Source organism: Ahaetulla prasina, chromosome 5 (assembly GCF_028640845.1).
Source record: "Ahaetulla prasina isolate Xishuangbanna chromosome 5, ASM2864084v1, whole genome shotgun sequence".
Lineage (NCBI taxonomy): Eukaryota > Metazoa > Chordata > Lepidosauria > Squamata > Colubridae > Ahaetulla > Ahaetulla prasina.
The window spans coordinates 16,144,036-16,166,845 of NC_080543.1; the positions used below are offsets into that span (position 1 = coordinate 16,144,036).

Genomic DNA, 22,810 nt, shown 5'->3' on the forward strand with positions numbered 1-22,810 from the left:
GATGTTCCTCATGCAATGAAACATAGCTCATGCTGGGGCATCTGAACTATTTGGGGATGCTTGGCCGCAGCTGAAGTTCAGTGAATTCTTTCCCATCCGATGATTCAGTGCCAAGTTCACATGAATGGGGCAAAGCTAAATAAAGCACAGCAGTGCCTCCCAAGTCCCCCCCCCCACTAATGTTGATATTAGCAAGGCCTTGTTGGAATCAACGGCAGATATGTTATTTCAAGTCTACTTACAAGCTTTGTCTAAAGTAGTTTTCCCACCAGTGTGGACTGAATCTGTTTGGTGCAGCCTGGGCGTGCAGATGTGGAAATGTGCTTTTACACACATCCATTTTGTCTGGTATCCCAGCTCAAATGGAGGCTCATCTTTAATGACTTGCTATTTTTTTTAAAAAAAAAAATTAAGAATATCGAAATTACCTCTTTTATGTTTTCATGTTGTTCTTAAAATGCCGTGTTAGGACTAGTGAGGGCTCACATGTGGAAAGCAACCAGTCCCTTCTGGATCTCAGCATATACAGTATGTACCATATACGCGAGTGAATGTGTAGCCAGTTTGGTGTCGTGGTGAAAGTGCTGGCCTAGAACCCAAATTCTAGTCCTCCTTTAGGCATGGAAACTACTTGAGTGACTCCAAGCCAGTCTCAGCCCAACCTACCTCACAGGATTGTAGTTGTGAGGAAAAGAGGAGAAGGAAGGTGTGTTGGATATGTTCACAGCCTAGAGTTATTTGTAAAAAAAATAATTAAGGCATGATATAAATCAATAAATGAATCATTGAGTGATCAAAAGGCAGGATATCACTCCCATAATAAATTAGAATACTAGGTGAGTATGTAAAATGCTGTTTGTTTGTTTTTTAATTTGCATTTATATCTCACCCTTCTCCGAAGACTCAGGGCGGCTTACACTATGTTAGCAATAGTCTTCATCCTATTTGTATATTTATATATACAAAGTCAACTTATTGCCCCCAACAATCTGGGTCCTCATTTTACCTACCTTATAAAGGATGGAAGGCTGAGTCAACCGTGGGCCTGGTGGGACTAGAACCTGCAGTAATTGCAGGCAGCTGCTGTTAATAACAGACTGCATTAGCAGTCTGAGCCACAGAGGCCCATTTTCCTCATGTTCCTTAGATGGCTCTTACAGGTATCAGATTTAAAACCAGATGCTCACCTACATCTTTGCTCTATATTTTCCTCAGCGTGTTTTACCACAAAATTTTGTTAGGCAAGCACACAGTGCTGCAAAATGAATGTACGGGCCTCTGGAAAGGTAAAGATGACCCAGCCTTCCAACTGATCATAGACAACTTGTCCTATCCTTGAGGCTGTCAGGTGAATTCCTAAGGGAAGATGTCATGTTGAATGAGATCTCAGCTTTGGTCCATATCTGGTTCTGTCTCTAACTGCTTCCCCCACCACCCACACTTCTTCAGGCAGCTGATTTATAGAGTCATTTTTCATCCCCAGGTATCAGTAATAATATGGGCTTCTATAAAATATATGTTCTATAGGTGGAAAAAACAATCAAGAGTACATTTTAGACTGGAAGCTGAAAAATAGCTTGGCTTTTCAGCAGTGCAAGAAACTACAATGCAGATGGTAAAATAAACCATTTTGCTTAGGATTCTCCCTCATAATTTATTTAATTTTTAAGGTATGTGTGTGTGTACAGCTGAAGCTGCAGCCAATAGTTTTATGTTGTGGCTAGTAAAATAAAAGACAGTTGTTTCAGAATTCATAGTTGAAATCAAACATCTTAAAGTTGCCAAGTGGAAAATAAAAATTTGTTTATACTTTAAGTATATCCTTTTATCCTTTTATACTTATACTTACTCCAAACCTAGAATCTTAGGTTTTTTTCTGAAGGATTTGGCCTTGATCTTGTCACCCTTCTAGATAAAGAGTACTTGAAGGAGAAGGAGAAGCTAGAAATGGACTTGACGGCCTTGCGCCTGACCAATGAGGAGCATCGAAGGCACATTGAGATCCTGGACCAGGCTCTGAACAGCGCTCAAGCCAAAGTCATTAAACTAGAAGCAGAGGTGAGAGGTTAAATTATCTCTCATAAACAGACACTTGTTTTCTTTTCCTGGGATTGGTGTGGGTGGAAAATTCTTCTGTTGGTGCTAAGGATGATGCGTTGGCTTCCAATCCAAACATCAGCATTAAAGGAGATGTTTGTCTTAGGACACAGCAACACTTCTGTGCTGTCTGGAATATTTTGACTAAAGAGTCTCAGATGCTTCAATCATGCTTCTCAAAATCGTTTCTCAAATCCCTTCATTGTTTTGGTTGTCCTTCAGGTTGCCTTTTTTTGCATCTTTCAGAGTTGGTTCGTTTTGAGATACAGTAATTGGACCGTGCGCAATTTTTTAAAGACTATCCCATTGGACATAGTCATACCTTCCAATCTGCAAGCGTATTTCCTCAGCATTTATTATTGTGGCTAGAGTAACTCAAAACATAAGGGAGGCCAGGCACCTACAATCTGCTGGGTAATTTCCAAATCGTATTAAACCAATACAAAAATAATCCAAATCATACAAGAAAAATCATTAAAATGCATTAAAAACAATAACATCTGTTAAAACCATAAAAAAATAATCTGTGAGAGTCAACTCCAATTTATCGGCAGTACAGAGTAGGCTTCACACCACAACGCTAGATCCCCAGACAAGATGGCAAAACCAAGTCTTCAGGTTCTTCCTGAAGGCCAGAAGATGACAATCTACATGTGATGAGATAAAGGTTAGCCTCAAGGCAGAAAAGGCTCTCTTGCAGGGTCCTCTGAGATGACTTTCCTTAATAAATGGGACCTGTACCATGCTTCCAATGCCAGGACTGATGGAATGGGTAGTTGTAACTAGGGAGTGATTTGCTGCCCATTTTGTTTCAAATGACTTTGGGTGGCTGATAGGAAATAAACATTAAAATCATGGGATATTAAATGACAGAACATACAAAACAAAACCATTAACACAAGATGGAGAAGGAGGAAGGCAGATAAAATTGAGAGCGGGGAGGGGGGGTTAGTTTTTAATTAGGCAGCCACCTCTAGCGTGAAAGTCCCCCATTGGGACTCCAAGCCATCTGGCAGAACCAGGTTTTAAGGCTCTTACAAAAAGTCAGGAGGGTGAAGGCCAATCTCACCTCAGGGATAAAATATTCCAAAGGGCAGGAGCCAATTCACCATTGTCTTCTCCTGCACAGTAATGAATTTTTGCCATTGTCACTAAAGTGATCATCAGCCTCCAGCATATTCTTGTAATGCTACAGTCCAATATAACCAATTGCTTGCTCTAACTGGGCAGCTGGGATGACATTCATGGCTTAAGTGACCTTACTGGGAATGTATTCTCCCCATGTTTTTTGCTTATCCCTCTCAGGAATGGGTCTGTGACAATTCACCATGGCCAACTCTCCACAGCCAACATGCCACGGTCAACTCAACGCAGGACAACCTGCTGTAAGACAAGAGTTACACTAATATCAAGTGTAACTGATCAAGTGGAATAGAATAATTAAAGAACAGGTGCAAAAGGAGGGACAAGATGAAATGTGAATGACAACAATTAAAATATTTTTTTTATTTATTTTAAACAATTAAATTGAATTGTTAAATTGTCCTGCGGTGAGTTGTATTGTGGTGAGCGGGCCATGGCGAATTGTCCCACAGTGAGTTGGCTGCATCAAGTTGGCCATGGAGAGTTGGCCATGGCAAGTTGTCCCATTCTGCCAGGAACACCCACCACAATGGGGCAACATAGCAAGACTTGAGGGTGAGCGCTTGCATAGTAATATGTATAAATAGGACTCTTCCCCAAATATCTCCCGCGTGTTCATTTTTCCTTGTGGAACTTTGATCTCTTCAAGTAGCTATGATTCTACCATATGGCCTCCCATTTCTGTCCTGCTATCATTTCAGTAGTCACAACCATTTTACCTTCATCATCCAGGGTATAATTGTTTTAGATGATTCATCCCAAGCAAAAAGTTCCTAGTATCCTGGCTTCGTTTCAGGATCAGTTTAAAAATTTCTCTTTTTGCTACTAAGCACACAAGCATTCTTCTTCCGATCAGATTCGGGTCTTCACTGTTATTTCGAAGTTTTATCATAAGGCAATCTTTTCACCTTCGTGAACTTGAACTCCATCCTGCATTTATCCTCTCTTCTCCATCAGTCCCTATGTTTGATGATTTCTCATTCTGGATCATAAGTTCCCATGTTTTGGCAAATTGTTGCATTAGTACTAATACTGTGGGGGTTTTGGTGGGCTCTGAGCTTGGTTGTTTGCTTGCAGACACTTCATTACCTTACTAGGTAACATTTTCACCCTAGTGAAGCATCCAGCCAGGCTCAAAGAACATCAAGGACTCCATAGTTCAACCCTGAGCTTACATATATTCTCTTCTATTGGTGGTGCTAATACTGTTTTAAATACGTTCTGTGTCATATAATAACTCCTTATAAAGTATTTTAGATATTGGCTTGATTCCCAACTTGCTAAGAAGTTGAAGTTTGTTTCCCTAGAACTAGTTTCCTACTGGCTAGAGTTATTTTAGACCCTCAAAGTAGGCTGGGATTTCATATTATCACACATGGTTTGCTGAATGGATAACTGGCCAGCTAATCCATAAACTATGTTCAGAATTTAGCCCAGCAGCTGTGTAACTGATAGTAACAACTACACCCAAAGATGTTTTACAATTAGAAAGGGAAATACCCTTATCTAGGTTTCCATTATTTCAGAAATTACATACCACAATCATTTTAATTCGCTTCCTGGCTGGAGCAGTGGCTCAGTGCATAAGCCACTGAGCTTGTTTATCGAAAGGTTGGCAGTTCAGTAGTTCGAATCCCTAGTGCTGCGTAACAGGGTGAGCTCCTGTTACTTGTCCCAAGTTCTGCCAACCTAGCAGTTTGAAAGCACATAAAAAATGCAAGTAGAAAAATAGGGACCACCTTTGGTGGGAAGGTAACAATGTTCCATGCACTTTTGGCGTTTAGTCATGCCGGCCACATGACCACGGAGACGTCTTCAGACAATGCTGGCTCTTCGGCTTTGAAACAGAGATGAGCACTGCCCTCTAGAGTCAGGAACGACTAGCACATATGTACGAGGGGAACCTTTACCTTTACGTTTTAAACGTTAAAAAGGACCACCAGACTTCCCCTCCCCTTTTATGAATGTACAGAGACTAAAATTCAGATACGAATGGGTTGCTATTACAGCAGAACCATGGTTTATATGAGCCTCAGTGACTTGAAAGGGCCTCTGGTGGCTCAGCAGACTAAGTCTGTCTGTTGTTAACACAGCTGCTTGCAAATACTGCAAGTTCAAGTCCCACCAGGCCCAAGGTTGACTCAGCCTTCCATCCTTTATAAGGTAGGTAAAATGAGGACCCAGATTGTTGGGGGCAATAAAAGTTGACTTTGTATACAATATACAAATGGATGAAGACTATTGCTTAACACATTGTAAGCTGCCCTGAGTCTTCGGAGAGGGGCGGGATATAAATTCAAATTAAAAAAAAAAAAGAAAGTGCTGAATGAACAATCAACAAACCATATTGTGATTTACATGGGGTGAACCATTTCCAAGATCTCCAAGCTATTTTGAGCCAAAAGCCAACTCTTTCACTCTTTTTCCTGTCTACACATGCAGTCTCGTATAAACATACAGTCGCTGTTCTCAGTCTCGTATATTTTTCCCAGTAATTTTTTTCCCTTGCTGCTCTCATTTCTTTGCTCTGGATTGCACCGACCGGTGGGGTTGGCCAGAGAGTCCTCTGCTTTGAAGGGAATAAGTTCTCAGTTGTTGGAGGCATTTCCTTAGAGACAGAATTATTCCCGTTGGGGAATGTGCTTCCTGTATTGAATGGAAGGTCAGGCAAAAGAGACTTCCCATCCCTGAGTTTCTCTGGTTCTGCCTTCAGCTACGGAAGAAGCAAGCGCATGTCGAGAAGGTAGAGAAGCTCCAGCAGGCCTTGACCCAACTTCAGGCGGCCTATGAGAAGCGAGAGCAGATGGAACATCGGTTGCGCACCAGGCTGGAAAGAGAGTTGGAATCCCTGAGGCTGCAACAGGTGAGAAATTGAAGGTGGAACTTTGGTCCCCTGGAGTGAGTTAAGGTGCTGTCAGATCAAAGCTCAGAATTGACTTTGTGTTTGTAATAGTACTGTACTCCAAATTATGGCTGTAGTGGCTGCAGCACCACTTGGTCACATGAACAAAATTTGGATGCTCAGCAATCCACTCGCTCTTACAACCTACCACAGGGATGCTGTAGCGTCTCCCTGCCTATCTTTTCCCCCTTATCCTGTCCTGCTGGGTTTCTTGGGCATTCCACCCACCCAACCAGCTGGGTCCCCACAGGTCTTGCTTTCTGCCCTACTGGTGTTGTGGTCCACCAGCAGCCTGCGAAGCTGGCAATGGAGTCAGACAGCGATGAGGCTGAGGAAGAGCGTGGGCCAGTCCTGGAGGTTGGGGAAGGCCCGTATGAGGGCTCTGTGTCAGAGGCAGAGGTGGGGCCAGAGCCATCAGGGAGTGATGTGTGGACTCCAGAGCCTTCAGAGGCTGACAGTAGTGAGGCAGAGGAACAGGAGGAGACTGTTCCTAATGCACGCATGAGAAGAGCTGCCAGAAGGCAAGAGCTGCTCAAGCAAAGAGGGCGACTTGGGAGTAGGGCCAAGAGATGATTGTCCCCTCCCATAAGCCTTAAAAGACCAGCAACGGCATTTGGGCTTTTTGCCGGAAAACAACGTTGATAGCTTTGTCTTGTTGCATTTGTTTCATACTGGGTGTCTTCTGAATTTTTGCCAAGAAAGGCCTTTGATAGTTTGCCTAATTGAACCAAGGTTGGTGATAGGTCTGAGGAATTGTGTTGGGAGGAATTTGCTTTAGTTTAGTTGAACTAGGGTGGGAATGAAATAATTCTCAGCTGTTTTAATAAGGTTTGTTTGTTTTTACACTGACTGAGTTTCCTACTACTACTTGGGCCTGGATCACAACAACTGGGTCCCACAACCTCCTTCCCTCTATCACACCTCAGCCTACTTATCTTTTCCAAAGAAGAGCTTTGGGAAGGAGAACTGGCTCACCTCCATTCAGCCTTCCTATATGGAGGCCATGTTGTGCACTCCTGGAAGTGGGTCCATTTTGGGAGCAGACACAATTCTCAGATTGAAAGAATTGCGTCTGCTTCAAAATGGTGCTTGCTTCTGGGACGGCACTGTGCAGCCTCTGTAAAGGAAGGCTGTACGGTGGATTGGCTGCTTTGACTTCCTGAAGGTAATCTTTCCACTTAACTGACTGTGGTGATGGAGGGAGTAGGCCCCAAGGGCCTTAGCAGGGTGGAGAGTGGACCTTGGGATGCCTCGGGGGGGGGGGGGTTGAGGCTCCATTATGATGCCTAAAGAACTACCTATATTAAACTTTTGGTGTCTGTCTTCTTGGTAGTGATATGGAAGTGGTTTACAATTGCTTTCTTTTAGAAAGTTTTTTCAATTTCCTTAGAATTTTTAGGTGGCTTCCCATCTCATTACTAACCAAGGCCAATCCTGCTTAGCTTCTGGGATCAGCCAAGGCCAACTAGGCAATGGTGAAATCCAAATTTTTTTACTACTGGTTCTTGGTGGCTGTGGTGTGGCTTGGGCATGGCTTGGAGGGCATGGCAGGGGAAGGATACTGCAAAATTTCCATACCCATCCCAGTCCAAGGGAAGGATACTGCAAAATACTCATTCCCTCCCTACTCCTGGGGGAAGGATATTGCAAAATCTTCATTCCCACCCCCTTCTGGGGCCAGCCAGAGGTGGTATTTGCCAGTTCTCCAAACTACTCAAAATTTCCGCTACCAGTTCTCCAGAACCTGACAGAACCTGCTAGATTTCACCCCTGCAACTAGGTACTGCCATCTCCTGTGGCAAATGTTTTAAAGGTACCCACAATAAATGAACTAAACAGGAAGGCTGCATAGCTAGCTCCACCAAGCTCATTGAGATCTTTGAATGCATAAAACTGAGTTGAAACCACTTGAGCTCCAGGGGACATTTGGACAACTCATAAGGCTCACGTTCACTTTGAAATTGCTGCAGTCGGTTCAGGCATTCAACACTTTTGGCAAGCATGTAAGGTTGTACCACTTTACTCTTCTAGATTACATTTCTAGAAGCACAACATTTGAGGGGCAAATAATCGTCATTGTTTAAGTTGTTATTCTTTAGACCATCAGTGTTAGAATTGTCCATATATAGTCTGTTGATTTAGAGCTAAATCTAAATTATTTTTTTTTAAATCATGGGTCTGTCTGTCTTTGTTGGCTTCTGTTAATCTGCAGGCCAGAAAACTGTCACTGAGTTTAGCGTAATATGAGATAATTTAACAGAATCTAGCCAATTCCTTGGCACGAGCGAAGAGCTTTTGGTTTAATTAACTGGCTTTCTGAGAATTACTTTTTAGGAACTTAGTTGTGTCAGAGTGTTTACAGCATGATTACTATTTTGAGATAACCCAGGAGCAAAATACAGGACACACGGGTTTGTCTTACAAACAGTGGTTTATATACAAGACTAATATATACATACATACACATGGTAGGCACATACCAGGCAATCAATCAATCTTCTACATGGAGAGCTACAATGCAGATAGAACACAACGAGAGTGATACACGAGGAGAGAGAGAGAGAGACGCCCTCTCATGGCCTCCCTTATATAGACATCTTCTTAAAGCGGCAATAACCCTGCTGACTCATCCTGGTCCACAGCCTTACAGTGGCTGGTCAGCTTTAAATGTTCATTACCCTGACAAGTTGTCAGTTGCCAAATTAGAATGTCTAGGGATGTTTTTAGGTAAAGATTGATCCTTATCAAGGTGTGGGAGGCTAGTGAAATATTGCCCTAGCTTGGAAAATTATAAGATAGATCAGTTCCTTCTATCTAAAGTAAAGAATTCTGGATAACCATTACTTGAAGATATATTTACATTCATGTTAATGAGTTGGTGAATGAGATATCTGAAAACAACTTTGGTTTGCTGCTATCAGTGGCATAAGCTACAATTTTGTGCATTCTCCAGGCCTCTTCCCAGCTGCCACATACAAGATGAGCCTTAGTGGTGCAGTGCTTAAAATGCAGCATTGCAGCAGGGGTGAAATGCTCCCAGTTCAGACCAGATCGCACGATCCAGTAGTGATCTTGGTGGCTGGTTCGGCGATCCGGTAGCAATGGCGGAGCGAAGCTCTGCCCACCCACCCAGGTGTCATTACTTCCTGGTTTTAACCAGGATGTAATGTGTTTTTTTACCTTCTGCGCATGCGCAAAAGGTTTTGTGCATGCACAGAAGGTCTGCGCACGCATGTGACTTGCGTGGACTTCCAAACCAGTAAGGAAGGTAAGCAGATTTCACCCCTGCATTGCAGGCTAACTCTACCCACAGCCCAGAATTTGATCCTAATGGGTTTAAGATTGACTCAGCCTTCCATCCTTCCGAGGTCAGTAAAATGAGGACCAGGTTGTTGGGGGGCCATATGCTGTCATTGTAAGCCATAAAACAGAGAGTGCAATAAAGCATTACATCTCAATGGTATATAAGTCTAAGTGCTTTTGCTAAGAGAGAATGATGGTGGCTTGCATTGCTGCTTGAAACTGGCAGATTATCTATATCTTTGCCAGATAACAAAAATAATTGGTGGAATCAAACTGTGGTTAGGGATCCTGGCTGATAAAACATGTTGTAAATGTAATTTGCTGGATTGCACCTTGATTTTCTAGAAACGAGGAGAGATGAAAGAGGACAGGCTGCACATACCTTGTTTCTGAGTTTGTGGTTGGAATCCATTGCTTGAAGTTCCACTTGAATGTAATCTGTTCTTTCTCTGAAAATGACCAGGATTGGTTTGCTTTGATAATAATTTATATGCTGCCTGATTCCCAGGGATTCTGGGCAGTTAATCTGACTTGTCCTATCAGCAAAACCCAAATGGATAAAGATGAAAGGACATTCAAACTGCAGTTTGACTTTGGCACCATTATCACATCTGATATATTTTAAATGGGTTGCCTTTTGTCTAGCGTAAGTTGAATGCAAACACGATTGCTCATAACTTTTTAAAGGCGAGGCATGGAAAGGTGTTTCGATTTCAACTTTGAAAACTGTTTTGTAATAGTTATTATGCCATGAGAAATGTAGCTCGTATTGCATTAGTTCAGGGGTGTCAAATTCGATTTCATTGAGGGCTGCATTAGGGTTATGTTTGACCTTGGAGGGCCAGGGGTGGGGATGGCCATGGTGTCCGTGGCCAGCTCAACGTCACTCACGTCAGGGGCATCAGTGGTGGCCAAGTGCTAAGGCAGGACTTCCCTGAGACCCTCCCTCATTCTCATTATAATCCTTCCTTCCTTCCTTCCTTCTGTAGGAAGTTAACCCTCACCCCTCTCCTAGAAGAATGAAATATTTTGGAGGATATTGAATAGATGAGAAATGGAGAAACCTGTTTTAAAGACAAAGCAGCTTCTTGCCTCCTCTTACCTTTGTCAATGGGCAATTAAGGCTTCAGCCAAGCTCACTCAATCCCCCCACCTTTGTCAATGGACCATCATCTACGACACAATAGGACCCATCTAGCAACAGAAACTCACCACATGGCAAGGCTCAAGCAAGCTTGAGAGACAACCTACAATGTTAGCTAAGACCCCTAGACCACCTGGGAGTTTGACAACCAATCAGGGTACATTTCTTGTACAGGAACAGAAAACACCAAGGTGGGGCCCCACAGAGAGTATAAACTCAGGCACTCAGCATCTCTTCTACCCTTCTACCCTCTTCTTCTCTTCTTCTCCTTTCCTCTCTGGTTCTTCACCCAACGCCTTGAACATGTGACCACCATTAAACCATCTTTCCAAGCAGTCTCCATGTTTCCAGTGCCTTTTTCCCCACTTGGAACTGAACCCAGATGGATATTTCCTCCAACACTTCCTTCCTTCCTTCCTTCCTTCCTTCCTTCCTTCCTTCCTTCCTTCCTTCCTTCCTTCTTTCCTTCCTTCCTTCCTTCCTTCCTCCCTCCCTCCCTCTTCATTCTCCTTCCTTCTTCCTTCCCCTCTTTCCTTCTTTTTCTTTCCTTCCTCTCTTCCCAACTTCCGTTCTTTTTCTTTGTCTTTCCCTCTTTCCCTTTCTCCTTTCCTGTCCCTTCTTGCATGCTCAAATGCAAAAGGGGAAACATTTCTCCTTTTGTTATGTTTTTAGCTTTTGCCAGACCTCTGCATACACACACACCTGTGCCCCATTTTCAGTTGTGATGGGCTTCTGCAGCTCTCTGTCAGCAAAAATGGAGCACGGGTCTGTGTGTATGTGTGTATGTGCGTGTCATTTGCTGTTTCCAGGCCAGCCCTGCGGGCCAGATCTAATCACCCCATAGTCGCACCCGGATGAGGCCCGCAGGCCTTGAGTTTGACATCCCTGCATTAGTTGCTTGATTTTTGTCCATGTCTAGAAGTGTTCCATGAACTCTCCCAGAACCTCAATAGGTTCCTGCTTCAATTGCATGAGGCTGCATTGTTAATGTCCTTGGTAAAAGTTTGCAGACAAAGGGACATTTTAGTATGCAACATAAGGTGAGGAATGACTTCCATGATTAAATTATCCATTGTAAAAAAATTGCATCAATAATACGGATTTTCAGGAAACGGAATCAGGACTAAAGTCACTGAAAGCAACAAATTTATGTCTTTATTGCCACTAAGTGATAGAGGAGACTATGTATGCTTACTATGGAGTAAATAATAACAACCATCTTCTTTACAGAGTTATAGAATTAATTGTTTAGAAAAATTGGGTTTCTCTTTTGCTGGATGTAACCAATGACTAGACAATCATCTGTCAGGGGTGCTTTAATTCATATTTCTGCACTGATTGAAAATTGGAACCATTGGCCAGAATGGCTTGTTCCTGTTCTGTGATGCTATGATACGCTACTGAATTCAATGGGACATACTTCAGAGGAAATGACACTCTTGGTCACAGCTACTTTTGGTTGGATAAGGGCCAGAGGTCAAATAGAGTAGAGTAGAGTAGAGTAGAGTAGAATAGAATAGAATAGAATAGAATAGAATAGAATAGAATAGAATAGAATAGAATAGAATAGAATAGAATTTTATATTGGCCAAGTGTGATTGGACACACAAGGAATTTGTCTTGCTGCATAAGCTCTCAAAGTACATGAAAGAAAAGATACATTCATTAAGAATCATAAGATACAATACATTCATTATTACAATTTTTACAACTGCCCATTGCTACACATCTCTATATTCTCTGTATAAGAGCATAACAGTTAGAACAAAATTCCATTTCAGAAGGAGAAAAAAAAAATCCACCACAGTTTCCTTACATTCAACCCAGTGTATATTCCAAACATTTGAGTCTGGTGCTTGTGGAATAAGCCAGATTTTCAGTGCTTTCTTGAAGGCCTCCAAGATCAGGGCTGTTCAGACGTGTTCCAGAGACAAGTTCCTGGGTTGACCGGAAGGTGACATTGTTTAATTAAGGCACCTGAAGCATGCCAACCTTGCTAGAACTTCAAACCTTTATTGTCAGCTCACAACATATGTACAATGAAATTGGTTGAGCTCCAGTCTCCAATCTTGGCAGACAGCTAATATGGGACGTAGATGGAGTCATAACTATCTAGGCCTTATACTGTAAATGACATCAGCACCTTGACTTGTACCCAGAAATTTATAATAACCAGGGAAGCTTATGTAGGTACAGTATTAGATGCCAGGCATGCCCATAATCACTTGCATTGTTGCATTCTGGACCAATTGTAACTTCAGAGTCATCTTCAAGAGCAGTTCCGTGTAAATCGCTTTCAATCAATCAATCAAATAATCAATGTTTTACCAAGATAGTAAAGCAGGGGTGTCAAACTCAAGGCCCAGGGGCCGGATCCAGCCCGCGGGGTGCTTAGATCCGGCCTCCGGGGCAGCCCTAGAAACAGCAAAGGACCAGCCCGCAGTACCTGTGCCAGTGAAAACGGAGCTCAGGAGGGCTGTGCGCGGCCCTCCCGAGCTCTGTTTTCGCTGGCAGAGGGTTGCAGGAGGCTTTTGCAGCCAAAAACAGAGCTCGGAAGCCTGTTTTCGCTGGTAGAGCACTCAAGCCAACACAGGCATCCTGACACAAGTGACGTCAAGCTGGCCACGCCCACCCTGGCCAACGCCCACCCCAACCCTCCAAGGTCAAACACAACCCTAATGCGGCCCTCAATGAAATCGAGTTTGACACCCCTGTAGTAAAGTCTCCCATAAGTCTACATGACTCAGAGACAACTCCAGTAAGGCCTCCTTTATTCCAGAAAAGGCACAGTTAGGGCATCAGACAAATCTGTGTAGAAGTCTTCTTAGTCCCAGCTGTTACTTGATTCTAAATTCCAGGGGCAGAAAAAATAGCTTGTACCCGATTTCTGTGTTGGGAAGCATCATTCCATCCAGTCATTGGTAGATCCCTGGAACTAGAGGGTCCGTGCTCCTGTACCCCCTTGGTCTCATCAGAATGGAGCTTCTGCCTGTTTCTCTTCCTCCAGGCCCAACAGGCTCCAGGTCTAATGACAATCTTTTGTCTCCTTCACTTGGTTGCTTCAGATTCAAGGTCGGCCGTGCTGAGGATGTAGAGTTTGCCATATTCTGTCAAAGGCTATTAATATGTTGGGATCTGGAAAGACTGTGCAATAATGGAAACCTTTCGCTGTAGGAAGCCAATATTGAGACCGCTGTTGAACTACTATTTATGTACTGTGGCGGGCTTCGTTCCAAAAACCAGAAATACTTCCATGCAGGCTGTTTTTCAGGTTATATGTAACTCTGTTTTCTTTTCCTAGTATAATTGGCTGGAAAACTGCCATTATAATTCAGTGAAGTATATTGAGTTTTAAGGGACACGGTGGCTCAGGGGCTAGGATGTTGAGCTTGTAGATCGAAAGGTCAGCAGCTCAGCGGTTCGAATCCCTAGTGCTGCTGTGTAACGGGGTGAGCTCCTGTTACTTGTCCCAGCTTCTGCCAACCTAGTAGTTTCGAAAGCACGTAAAAATGCAAGTAGAAAAAATAGGGACCACCTTTGGTGGGAAGGTAACAGCGTTCCGTGCGCCTTTGGCATTGAGTCATGCCGGCCACATGACCACGGAGACGTCTTCGGACAGCGCTGGCTCTTCGGCTTTGAAACGGAGATGAGCACCGCCCCCTAGGGTCATGAACGACTAGCATGTATGTGCAAGGGGAACCTTTACCTTTACCTATATTGAGTTTTGAAAAAAATCTACTATATGTGTGTAATATATGTCTGTCATTGTGAACATCTGAATGTTGTATCGTGCATATCTTTTAATTTTCTGATTGTGTTGACCCTCCTGGTGCATACTGATTATGGCTGAATGATGGGAATTAGAAGTCCACACCTCTTCAAGCTGCCGAATTTGGGAAACTTGGAGAATCTTAGAGCTTTCGACGGACTGAAGACTTGTCAGTTGGTGAAATATCTTGAGTTTCCAATCTCTCAAGAGGAAACTCTGCCCTGAAGGGAAGGCAGGCAGCCATCACAAGAGGGAAAGAGAAATAGCTGCTCTGTAGTGTGTCTTCTGCTTCATCAAAACTCCTAGCTGCTCTCGGCTTCCCTGGAGGACGTGGTTGTTGCTTAATATTGTTATCTGTTGCTTAAATAAACCTTAATTCCCTCCCCCCCTCTTTTGTTGTAGCTTACATGGTGCATTTACACCATACACCACTCATGTATCTGCTGAAATAGATACAGCTTGGGTGTCATATAGAGATATGGAAACTAAACTGAACTGCACAATATATCCATAAATGTGTAAGTCCCTCAGCGACAGACCCTTGGTTGTTTTTAGTGAGAGACACAAAGCCAGACCGGATGGCTTCGTGAGCTACTTTTATATATTTATTTATTTTAGAAAATGTATATAGCCGCCTACTCGCTCACGGCGACTGTAGGCGGCTTACAGACAATAAAAACACATTGTAAAAAAAAACATTTTAAAAAAACATTATTGGCGACAACACACCCTCAAATCAGCCATTTAATGGGCCCCATCCCCCTCTGGGTTCCCCAGGCCCGCTGGCAGAACCACGTCTCCAGGGCCTTCTGGAAGAGTATCAGAGTGGGGGCCAGTCTAATTTCTGAAAGGCTGATGTTCCAGAGAGAGGGAGCCACCACAGAGAAGGCCCTTCTTCTGGGTCCCGCCAGATGTATCTCCTTAGGAAACGGGACCCACAACATTCCTTGCCTCCCCGCTCTATTGGGTCAGGTGGGTGTGACCGGCAAGAGACGGTCCCTCAGATTCCTTACCAGTTAAGTTTATACTAAAAATGGTTTAAGGGCATTTTCTTTTTTTTTTTTTTTTTGCAAATTTTTTTTATTTTTCCATAATAATTCCCACAATTTGACCAGTGTACAATACAATCACTTATCCAACAATCAGTCCTATACTCAAATTATACTCAGTCAGGGCTGCTCGACTGCCACTCCCCCCTTTAGTCCTTTCTTCCCTTCTCATCCTTCTTAAACTTCCCCCACCACCTTCTCCTCGCTTTCCTACTTCCCCTCCTCTTTCCCACTTCTCACTACCATCCTTTCTAACCCTCTATCTTCTCCTTCTTCCTCCTCCTATCCTTTCTTCTCCTCCTTCTTTCCTCCCTACCCACCTACCTACCTACTTTCTTCCTTCTTTACTCCTCTTTCCTTACCCTTTCCTTCGGGAGTGTTTGCCGAGCAGTCCCGACATTACACCATTCCAACTTGTTTAATTCTACCATTATTCCTGTACAATGGCAACCAATCAATTTATAGTCTTCCTTCCCGCCTCCTTCCCCGAGACTTCCCAGAACAGAATACAGGGTATTGTAACTAACAAACATAATCTAAAATATAACATAAAACATATTCCATTTCACACCATCACACTATCAATTCCCTTCTTTCTTAAGCTAATACATAATAATTCCTAACTTCACTCAAAAACTAATTGATATTTTTTAATCTGATACTTATTTTGAGGGCATTTTCCTTTATTTCAGAAACAAGGGAATTACCAAGCAGCCCCTGTGCCTGAGTACAACGTCCCAGCCTTAATGGAGCTAGTGCGGGAGAAGGACGAGAGGATCCTGGCTTTAGAAGCCGACATGACCAAGTGGGAGCAGAAGTACCTCGAAGAGAGCACCATCCGGCACTTCGCCATGAACGCTGCAGCCACAGCTGCCACAGAAAAGTAGGATGTGTTGATTTCATTCATTCATTCATTTATTTAACCACATTTATAGAGAGGGTTGAATGATAGGCTTTTCAGTCTTCCATGGATGTTGGGTGAAACTTGTGAGCTTTTGAGGTCTTTTTTAAAGCTCACCATAGACCTCTTGTGAAACATTGAAAGATTTAGCTGTCTCATGTGATTATAGAGATTTTGTAAGTGCACATATCCCTTTCCTTCCTTCCTTCCTTCCTTCCTTCCTTCCTTCTGCTCTCCTCTCCCCTCCCCCTCCCTTTCTTCCCCTCTCCTCTCCTCTTTCCTTCCCCTCTCCTTTCTTCTTCCTTCCTCCCTCCCTCCCTCCCTTCCTTCTGTCTCCTCTTCCCTCCCCTCCCCACTTCCTTTCTCCTTTCTTCCCCTCTCCTCTCTTCTCCCCTTTCTCCTTCCTTCCCCTCCCCCCCCCCCCTTCCTTTCTCCTTCCTTCCTTCCCTCCTTTTTTCCTTCCCTTCTTCCTTCCTTCCTTCCTTCCTTCCTTCCTTCCTTCCTTCCTTCCTTCCTTCTCCTCTCCCTTTCTCCTTTCTTCCCTCTCCTCTCTCCTTCCCTCCTTCCTTCCTTCCTTCCTCCCTCCTCCTTCCTTCTGTCTCCTCCTCCCCACACCCTTTCTCCTTTCTTCCCTCTCCTCCCTTTCTCCTCCCTTCCTTCCCTCTCCCTCCCTTTCCTTTCTCCTTCCTTCCTTCTTCCTCCTCCTCCCTTCCTTACGTCCCTCTCCCTCCCTCCCTTCCTTCACACCCCTTTCTCCTTCCTTCCTTCCCGTGTCCTCTTCCCTCCCCTCCCTCTCCTTTCTCCTTCCTCCCTCCCTCCCTCCCTCCCTTCCTTCCCATCTCCTCTTCTCTTCCCCTCCCCTCCCCTCCCCTTTCTCCTTCCTTCCTTCCATCTACTCTTTGGTAATAGGTGGAGGCCATTAGGATGTCATGACACACCTGGGCATTGGATTTCCCACCCCCCCTCACGGATGCCAGTGACAGAGGAAGTCCTAACTTTTAATGAGTAAGCACCCACTGAGCATCCCGAGGCAGCTAGGCGTGGCCTGTGGTCTCTTTAGCAAAAGAACCCCACAGAAGTATGAAAGATAATTCCATTTTGAGAGACAAGAAAGCTGCTGCGCCTAGGAATTTCCCGGACAGAGAAGCAGATCATTGGATCAGATGAAAGGAAGCTCCTGTATTTTGATCGGGTCAGTTGAAAGCTTTGTGTTTGTTTTTTCCTATTGCCAGAGATACTTTGTCCACCAACCACTCCCGCAGTGGCAGCTACAGTGAGAGTTCCCTGGAAATCCGCATATGGCAGGAAGAACAGGAGAAGATGCAAAACAACCAGAAGTGTCAGGACATGGAATACACGTAAGGAACAGCTGTGAAATAGCTGCCGTGGGATTGGAATGAAGAGACGCAGCGCTGAGGCTCCTTGCTGTGCTTAATAAGAATGTTCAGCTTTTTTGGTATATAAGGCCCTAAACCAGGGGTCTCCAACCTTGGTCCCTTTAAGACTTGTGGACTTCAATTCCCAGAGTCCCTCAGCCAGCAAAGCTGGCTGAGGAACTCTGGGAGTTCAAGTCCACAAGTCTTAAAGGGACCAAGGTTGGAGACCCCTGCCCTAAACCACTTGGGAACCAGATCCTGAACATGCTGCATTCATGTTAGGAAACTGGTTGGTTGCCAAGGGCATTAGAAAGGGGTCCACTGTCTATACTTTGACTAAATGTCCTCTTGTGGTTACTGGTGGGCAGGGCTTACTGTCAGGGGTGGGCTTCAAAAATTTTAGCAAGGGATTTTCTGCCCAACTGCTGGGTGGCTGTGGCCATGGGGGGGCGTGGCCTAGTCGGTCTCCTCCACCACAACCGGCAGGGGGTGTTTTTGTGCTCCCCTGGCTCCGGAGGCTCTACTCAAGCCTCCGGGAGGGCGAAAATGGCTTCCCCAAGCTCTGAAGGTCGGAAACGGGCCCGTTTCCAGCCTTCCCGAACTTCTGGTAGGCCTGTTTTTCACTCTCCCCAAGCCTCCCCATGCGCCCTGCACTCACCTGCATCCAAAACGGGCGACGTGGGGACTCCTGGGAGGGGCAGGGTGGGCGGGGCCAGCCAGGAGTGGGATTTGAGGCTTCTCCGAACTGCACAGAATCTTAGCTAGAGGTTCTCCCGAATCCCTGCAAACCCCCAGCAGCCCACCCTTGCTTACCGTACTTAATGAACGGTCTCTATCTGGGAGATCCTAAGCATCATCTCTTACATTTGGGGGGGCACCAAGCAAAGACCTCCCCTCCAGGCTTTTCTTATATTAATGATAAGTTATCAGCTAAGGATTAAAGGAAACCCTAGCTGGGATCAGAAGGATGCAACATTTGAACATTGACTGAGAAAGGTGTTTTGGTCCAAATACCGTACCTACCCCTCTCTAGCTGGGGCCAAGTGACCTCTTTTAAGTCTTACGTCAATAATATTATTAACTCCGCATTTACCAGCGTAATAAAATTATTATTATTACTATTGCTAGAATAAAGAATCTGTACGCAAAAATCATCGAGAAAGATGCCATGATCAAGGTCCTTCAGCAGCGATCCAGGAAAGAGACCAGCAAAGGAGATTCTGCAAGTTTGCGGCCCGCTCAGTCGGTGCCATCGATAGCCGCGGCTACAGGAACACACTCCCGTCAGACCTCCCTTAACCACACTCAGGGCGTTGAGGAGAAGAAAGAAGAGAAGTCTTGGAAAGAAAGCATTGGTGAGCTTCAGTTCAGTTCATGTGTGATACGCAGCAACAATTGTTGAATGGGCCAGTTTTGTTCAGACAATATGCTCAACGCTCTATTGTCTTTTGTCAACTGCAGTGGCTAGGTCCATAGACCTTGTTTAGTTCAAATCAAGCAACGTATCTTTATCATTCAAACCAATAGTTGGTTTGTAAACGTGGACCTGGCAAAGACTGGTGGGCTGCAACCAGTTTCATAACTGGTTCAGTGAGTGCGGGCCTTGCGTGCACTTGCGCCTAAGGCGCTTCTGCGCAAAGCTGAAAACGGAGCATTTTGAAGCTCAGCTGCTTACCTTCCAAGTCATCAGTGGTAAGCAGAACAGCGAGAGGGGGTGGGAAATAATCTGTGCCATGCAGTTGAGATGAGCTAGAAAGCAGGAAATAAATGACAGGTTAGGGGCGGGCGGGTGGGCGGGGCCAGCTGATTGTCAGAACCGGTCTGAACCGGCAGCGGCCCACCACTGCCTACTAATGTTCTCCATCTCAACCTCATCAACTTTAAGATGTGTGGACTTCACATCTTAGGGGCCTCTGGTGGCTCAGCAGACTAAGTCTGTCTGTTATTAACACAGCTGCTTGCAATTACTGCAAGTTCAAGTCTCACCAGGCCCAAGGTTGACTCAGCCTTCCATCCTTTATAAGGTAGGTAAAATGAGGACCCAGATTGTTGGGGGCAATAAAAGTTGACTTTGTATATAATATACAAATGGATGAAGACTATTGCTTAACACAGTGTAAGCCGCCCTGAGTCTTCGGAGAAGGGCGGGATATAAATTCAAAAAAAAAAAAAATCCTCCCAGAATTCCCCAGCCAGATTTGCTGGCTGGAGTGTTCTGGGAGTTGAAGTCCATAAATTTTAAAGGGGCTGAGCTTGGGAAACACTGTCTTAAAAAGGAAGGTAAAGTTTGTACTTCACCCATATAATGTAGCTCCATGCTCATTTGGGATGGCTTGCTGTTTTTCCCAATTCTGTTTTTATGTTGTTGATGAAAACATCTCTTAATTTATTTAGGCGACCGTTTTATGAAGCATTGCTTTTAAGAAATTTGGTAACCTATTTTAAAGACCAATCAGTGGTAAACAAGACAATAGAGAAAGGGATATTGAAATAGGATATTTTATTTGCCAGATAGCCTGCTTCAGTATTGTATGGTAGCCAGAGATTTACTGCATCACTATTGGTTCATTACTTTCAACAAAGTAATATACAAAATTATAAAGGTTTATAAATTATAAAGGTTTAAATAGAAGAACCAGGTACACCCCATGACAGTTGTAAGGCTGTGTGTCTGTAAAGTATGGCTTGGGGGGTATCCATGCTAAACCATACATGCTAAACCAGGCATAGCAACTATGGCAACTTTACAACCTGTGGACTTCAACTCCCAGAATTCCCGGGCCAACATGGCTGGCTCAGGAATTCTGGGAGTTGAAGTCCAGAGGTCATACATGGTATGTTTGAGCAAATAATCCATAATATATACCAAAAGAAGAGAATATTTGTATCTCAGGATTGAACTGTGGCGTCCTTGTTGCTCTCTGAGCTTCCATCTTTTCTTGCAGAAGTTTCATTACCCAACTAGGTAACATCTTCAGCGCTAGGCAGTCCTAGCACTGAAGATGTTACCTAGTTGGATAAAGAAACATCTGCAAGAAAACAACCAAGCTCAGAGAGCGCCAAGGGCCCAACCACATCTTATTACGGCTTAATACAATGGCCTTTTTCACACAACGTGCTAAGATGATAACATAGCCTACAAAACGGGGGTGAAATCCAGCAGGTTCTGACAGGTTCTGGAGAACCGGTAGCAGAAATTTTGAGTAGTTCGGAGAACCAGCAAATGCCACCTCTGGCTGGCCCCAGAGTGGGGTGGGAATGGAGATTTTGCAATATCCTTCCCCCAGGAGTGGGGTGGGAATGGGGATTTTGCAGTATCCTTCCCCTGCCATGCCCACCTAGCCATGCCCACCAAGCCACACCCACAGAACTGGTAGTAAAAAAAATTGGATTTCACCACTCACTGCTACAAAGCACATGATTCCAATTTTATTTAGCTTTTGGACTCTGTTGTCTGCACATTTCTTTAAGCCTTAGGTCTAGTTATATTTGAACTAACTTTTTGGAACTTCTTTTCAGCTCTCGCTAGAAAGCTAATACTTCCCTAGGATTTTACTTACTTCTGCCATGTGGGCAGTTTTCCCTTCTTCATAAATTGCTGCTGGAAGCATTCTGCTAGCTTTGTTCCCAGAGCAGCCAAAATGTTTGTGAACCTTCAGCCCTGTCACATCACGTCAGCCAATTTTGCATCACTGCCATGAGGATAATGTGGTCGGAAAAGACGATCTGGCTCCTTCCCAGCCATTCCTTTTAGAAGGAGCCAGCAACTTTCAGAAACCTCAGCATATTTAACCGGGATGGGTTGTGAGAAACATATTTTAACAAAGACAGTAATGGATGATGGGCAACCTATATGCTACTTATTGTATTTGTTTACCGTTGTTTATAGGAATTTGCATAAAACAGATTAAAAACATTGAGAAGTATGACTATTAGTAATGATCGAGTGTGTAGGTTGGTGCTGTGAAATAACTCCTATTTTGTCCCAAAGGTGCATTTTTTTCAAGAGGCAACTGGACTTTCTGGGTTTTTTTTTCTTTGAAGATGTTTCGCTTCTCATCCTAGAAGCTCCTTGGACTTCCGACTCTCTCTGTTACAGTAAAAAAGGGCATTAACATCAAATCACAGCTTTTTTGCTTTTCCATAATAACTTTATAGAAATGAACAAGTCATTTCTATAAAGATCTTGTCAGAGTTTGTTGCAGCACACACAATCAGATAATTCAGCAGGATTCAAATTATATAAGAAACTTATTTATATACAATAATACGATACAGCAGAAATCATCATACAATATGAGGAACACAGAAGCAATGTTCATGGAAGCAAGTCATTACAGAGTAGAGAAATACAGAGGCTAATATATTGTACAGAGGCCAAACCAACTCTTATATGCCAGTTTTCTGCATTGTCTTTTGTCAACTGCAGTAGGTAGGTCCATATAACTTGTTTAGTTTAAATCAGGGGTCTCCAACCTTGGTCCCTTTAAGACTTGTGGACTTCAACTCTGGAAGTTGAAGTCCACAAATCTTAAAGGGACCAAGGTTGGAGACCCCTGGTTTAAATCAAGCAAAACTTCTTTATCATTCAATAGAACAGAGATGGCGAACCTTTTCAGCACTCGTCTTGTGGAAACATCGCATGCACACTCGTTGGGGCCATGCTCTGGAAAAGCTGAACTTCTGGTTTCTAGCGTGCATATGCGCCTGACGATCAGTTGGCCAGCGCATATGCGCAGGCCGGGTTTTGGCACTGCCATGTGTGGGTGAAGAGATTGCGCTCTGGAAAAGCTGAACTTCTGGGTTCTGGCGCGCAATCAGCTGGCCGGCGTGCATGCGCTTACCGGTTTTTGGCACTGCCATACGCCCAAAGCACAGCTGATTGTCGTGCGTGCATGTGCGCCAGAAACCCAGAGGACAAAGAGGCAAGGCCGCGCGTGCCAGGCAACGTGGCTTCGCTTGCCACTTTGGGCACCCATGCCATAGGTTCCCCATCACAGTTATATACAGTTCAGCAAGTCTAAGCCATGCCCAGGCTCCAAACTCTCTCTTATGGCCCCATACAAACAAATACTATGTTTCAGTTTCCAAACAGTCCTCATTGGCTGACCTGTTGCTATCTCTAT

General features: G+C 44.1%; 1 protein-coding gene across 4 annotated transcripts in view; it reads left to right on the forward strand.

The window, feature by feature from the left end:
- AMOTL1 (angiomotin like 1) overlaps window positions 1-22,810 on the forward strand; it is a 118,329-nt gene that overhangs the window by 88,014 nt on the left and 7,505 nt on the right. For all 4 annotated transcript variants that reach the window (XM_058184902.1, XM_058184901.1, XM_058184903.1 and 1 more), the window contains 5 exons: window positions 1,913-2,058; window positions 5,954-6,103; window positions 16,100-16,290; window positions 17,541-17,666; window positions 18,813-19,039. In XM_058184902.1, the coding sequence (XP_058040885.1) occupies window positions 1,913-2,058; window positions 5,954-6,103; window positions 16,100-16,290; window positions 17,541-17,666; window positions 18,813-19,039 (840 nt within the window). The remainder of the gene's footprint in view (window positions 1-1,912; window positions 2,059-5,953; window positions 6,104-16,099; window positions 16,291-17,540; window positions 17,667-18,812; window positions 19,040-22,810) is intronic.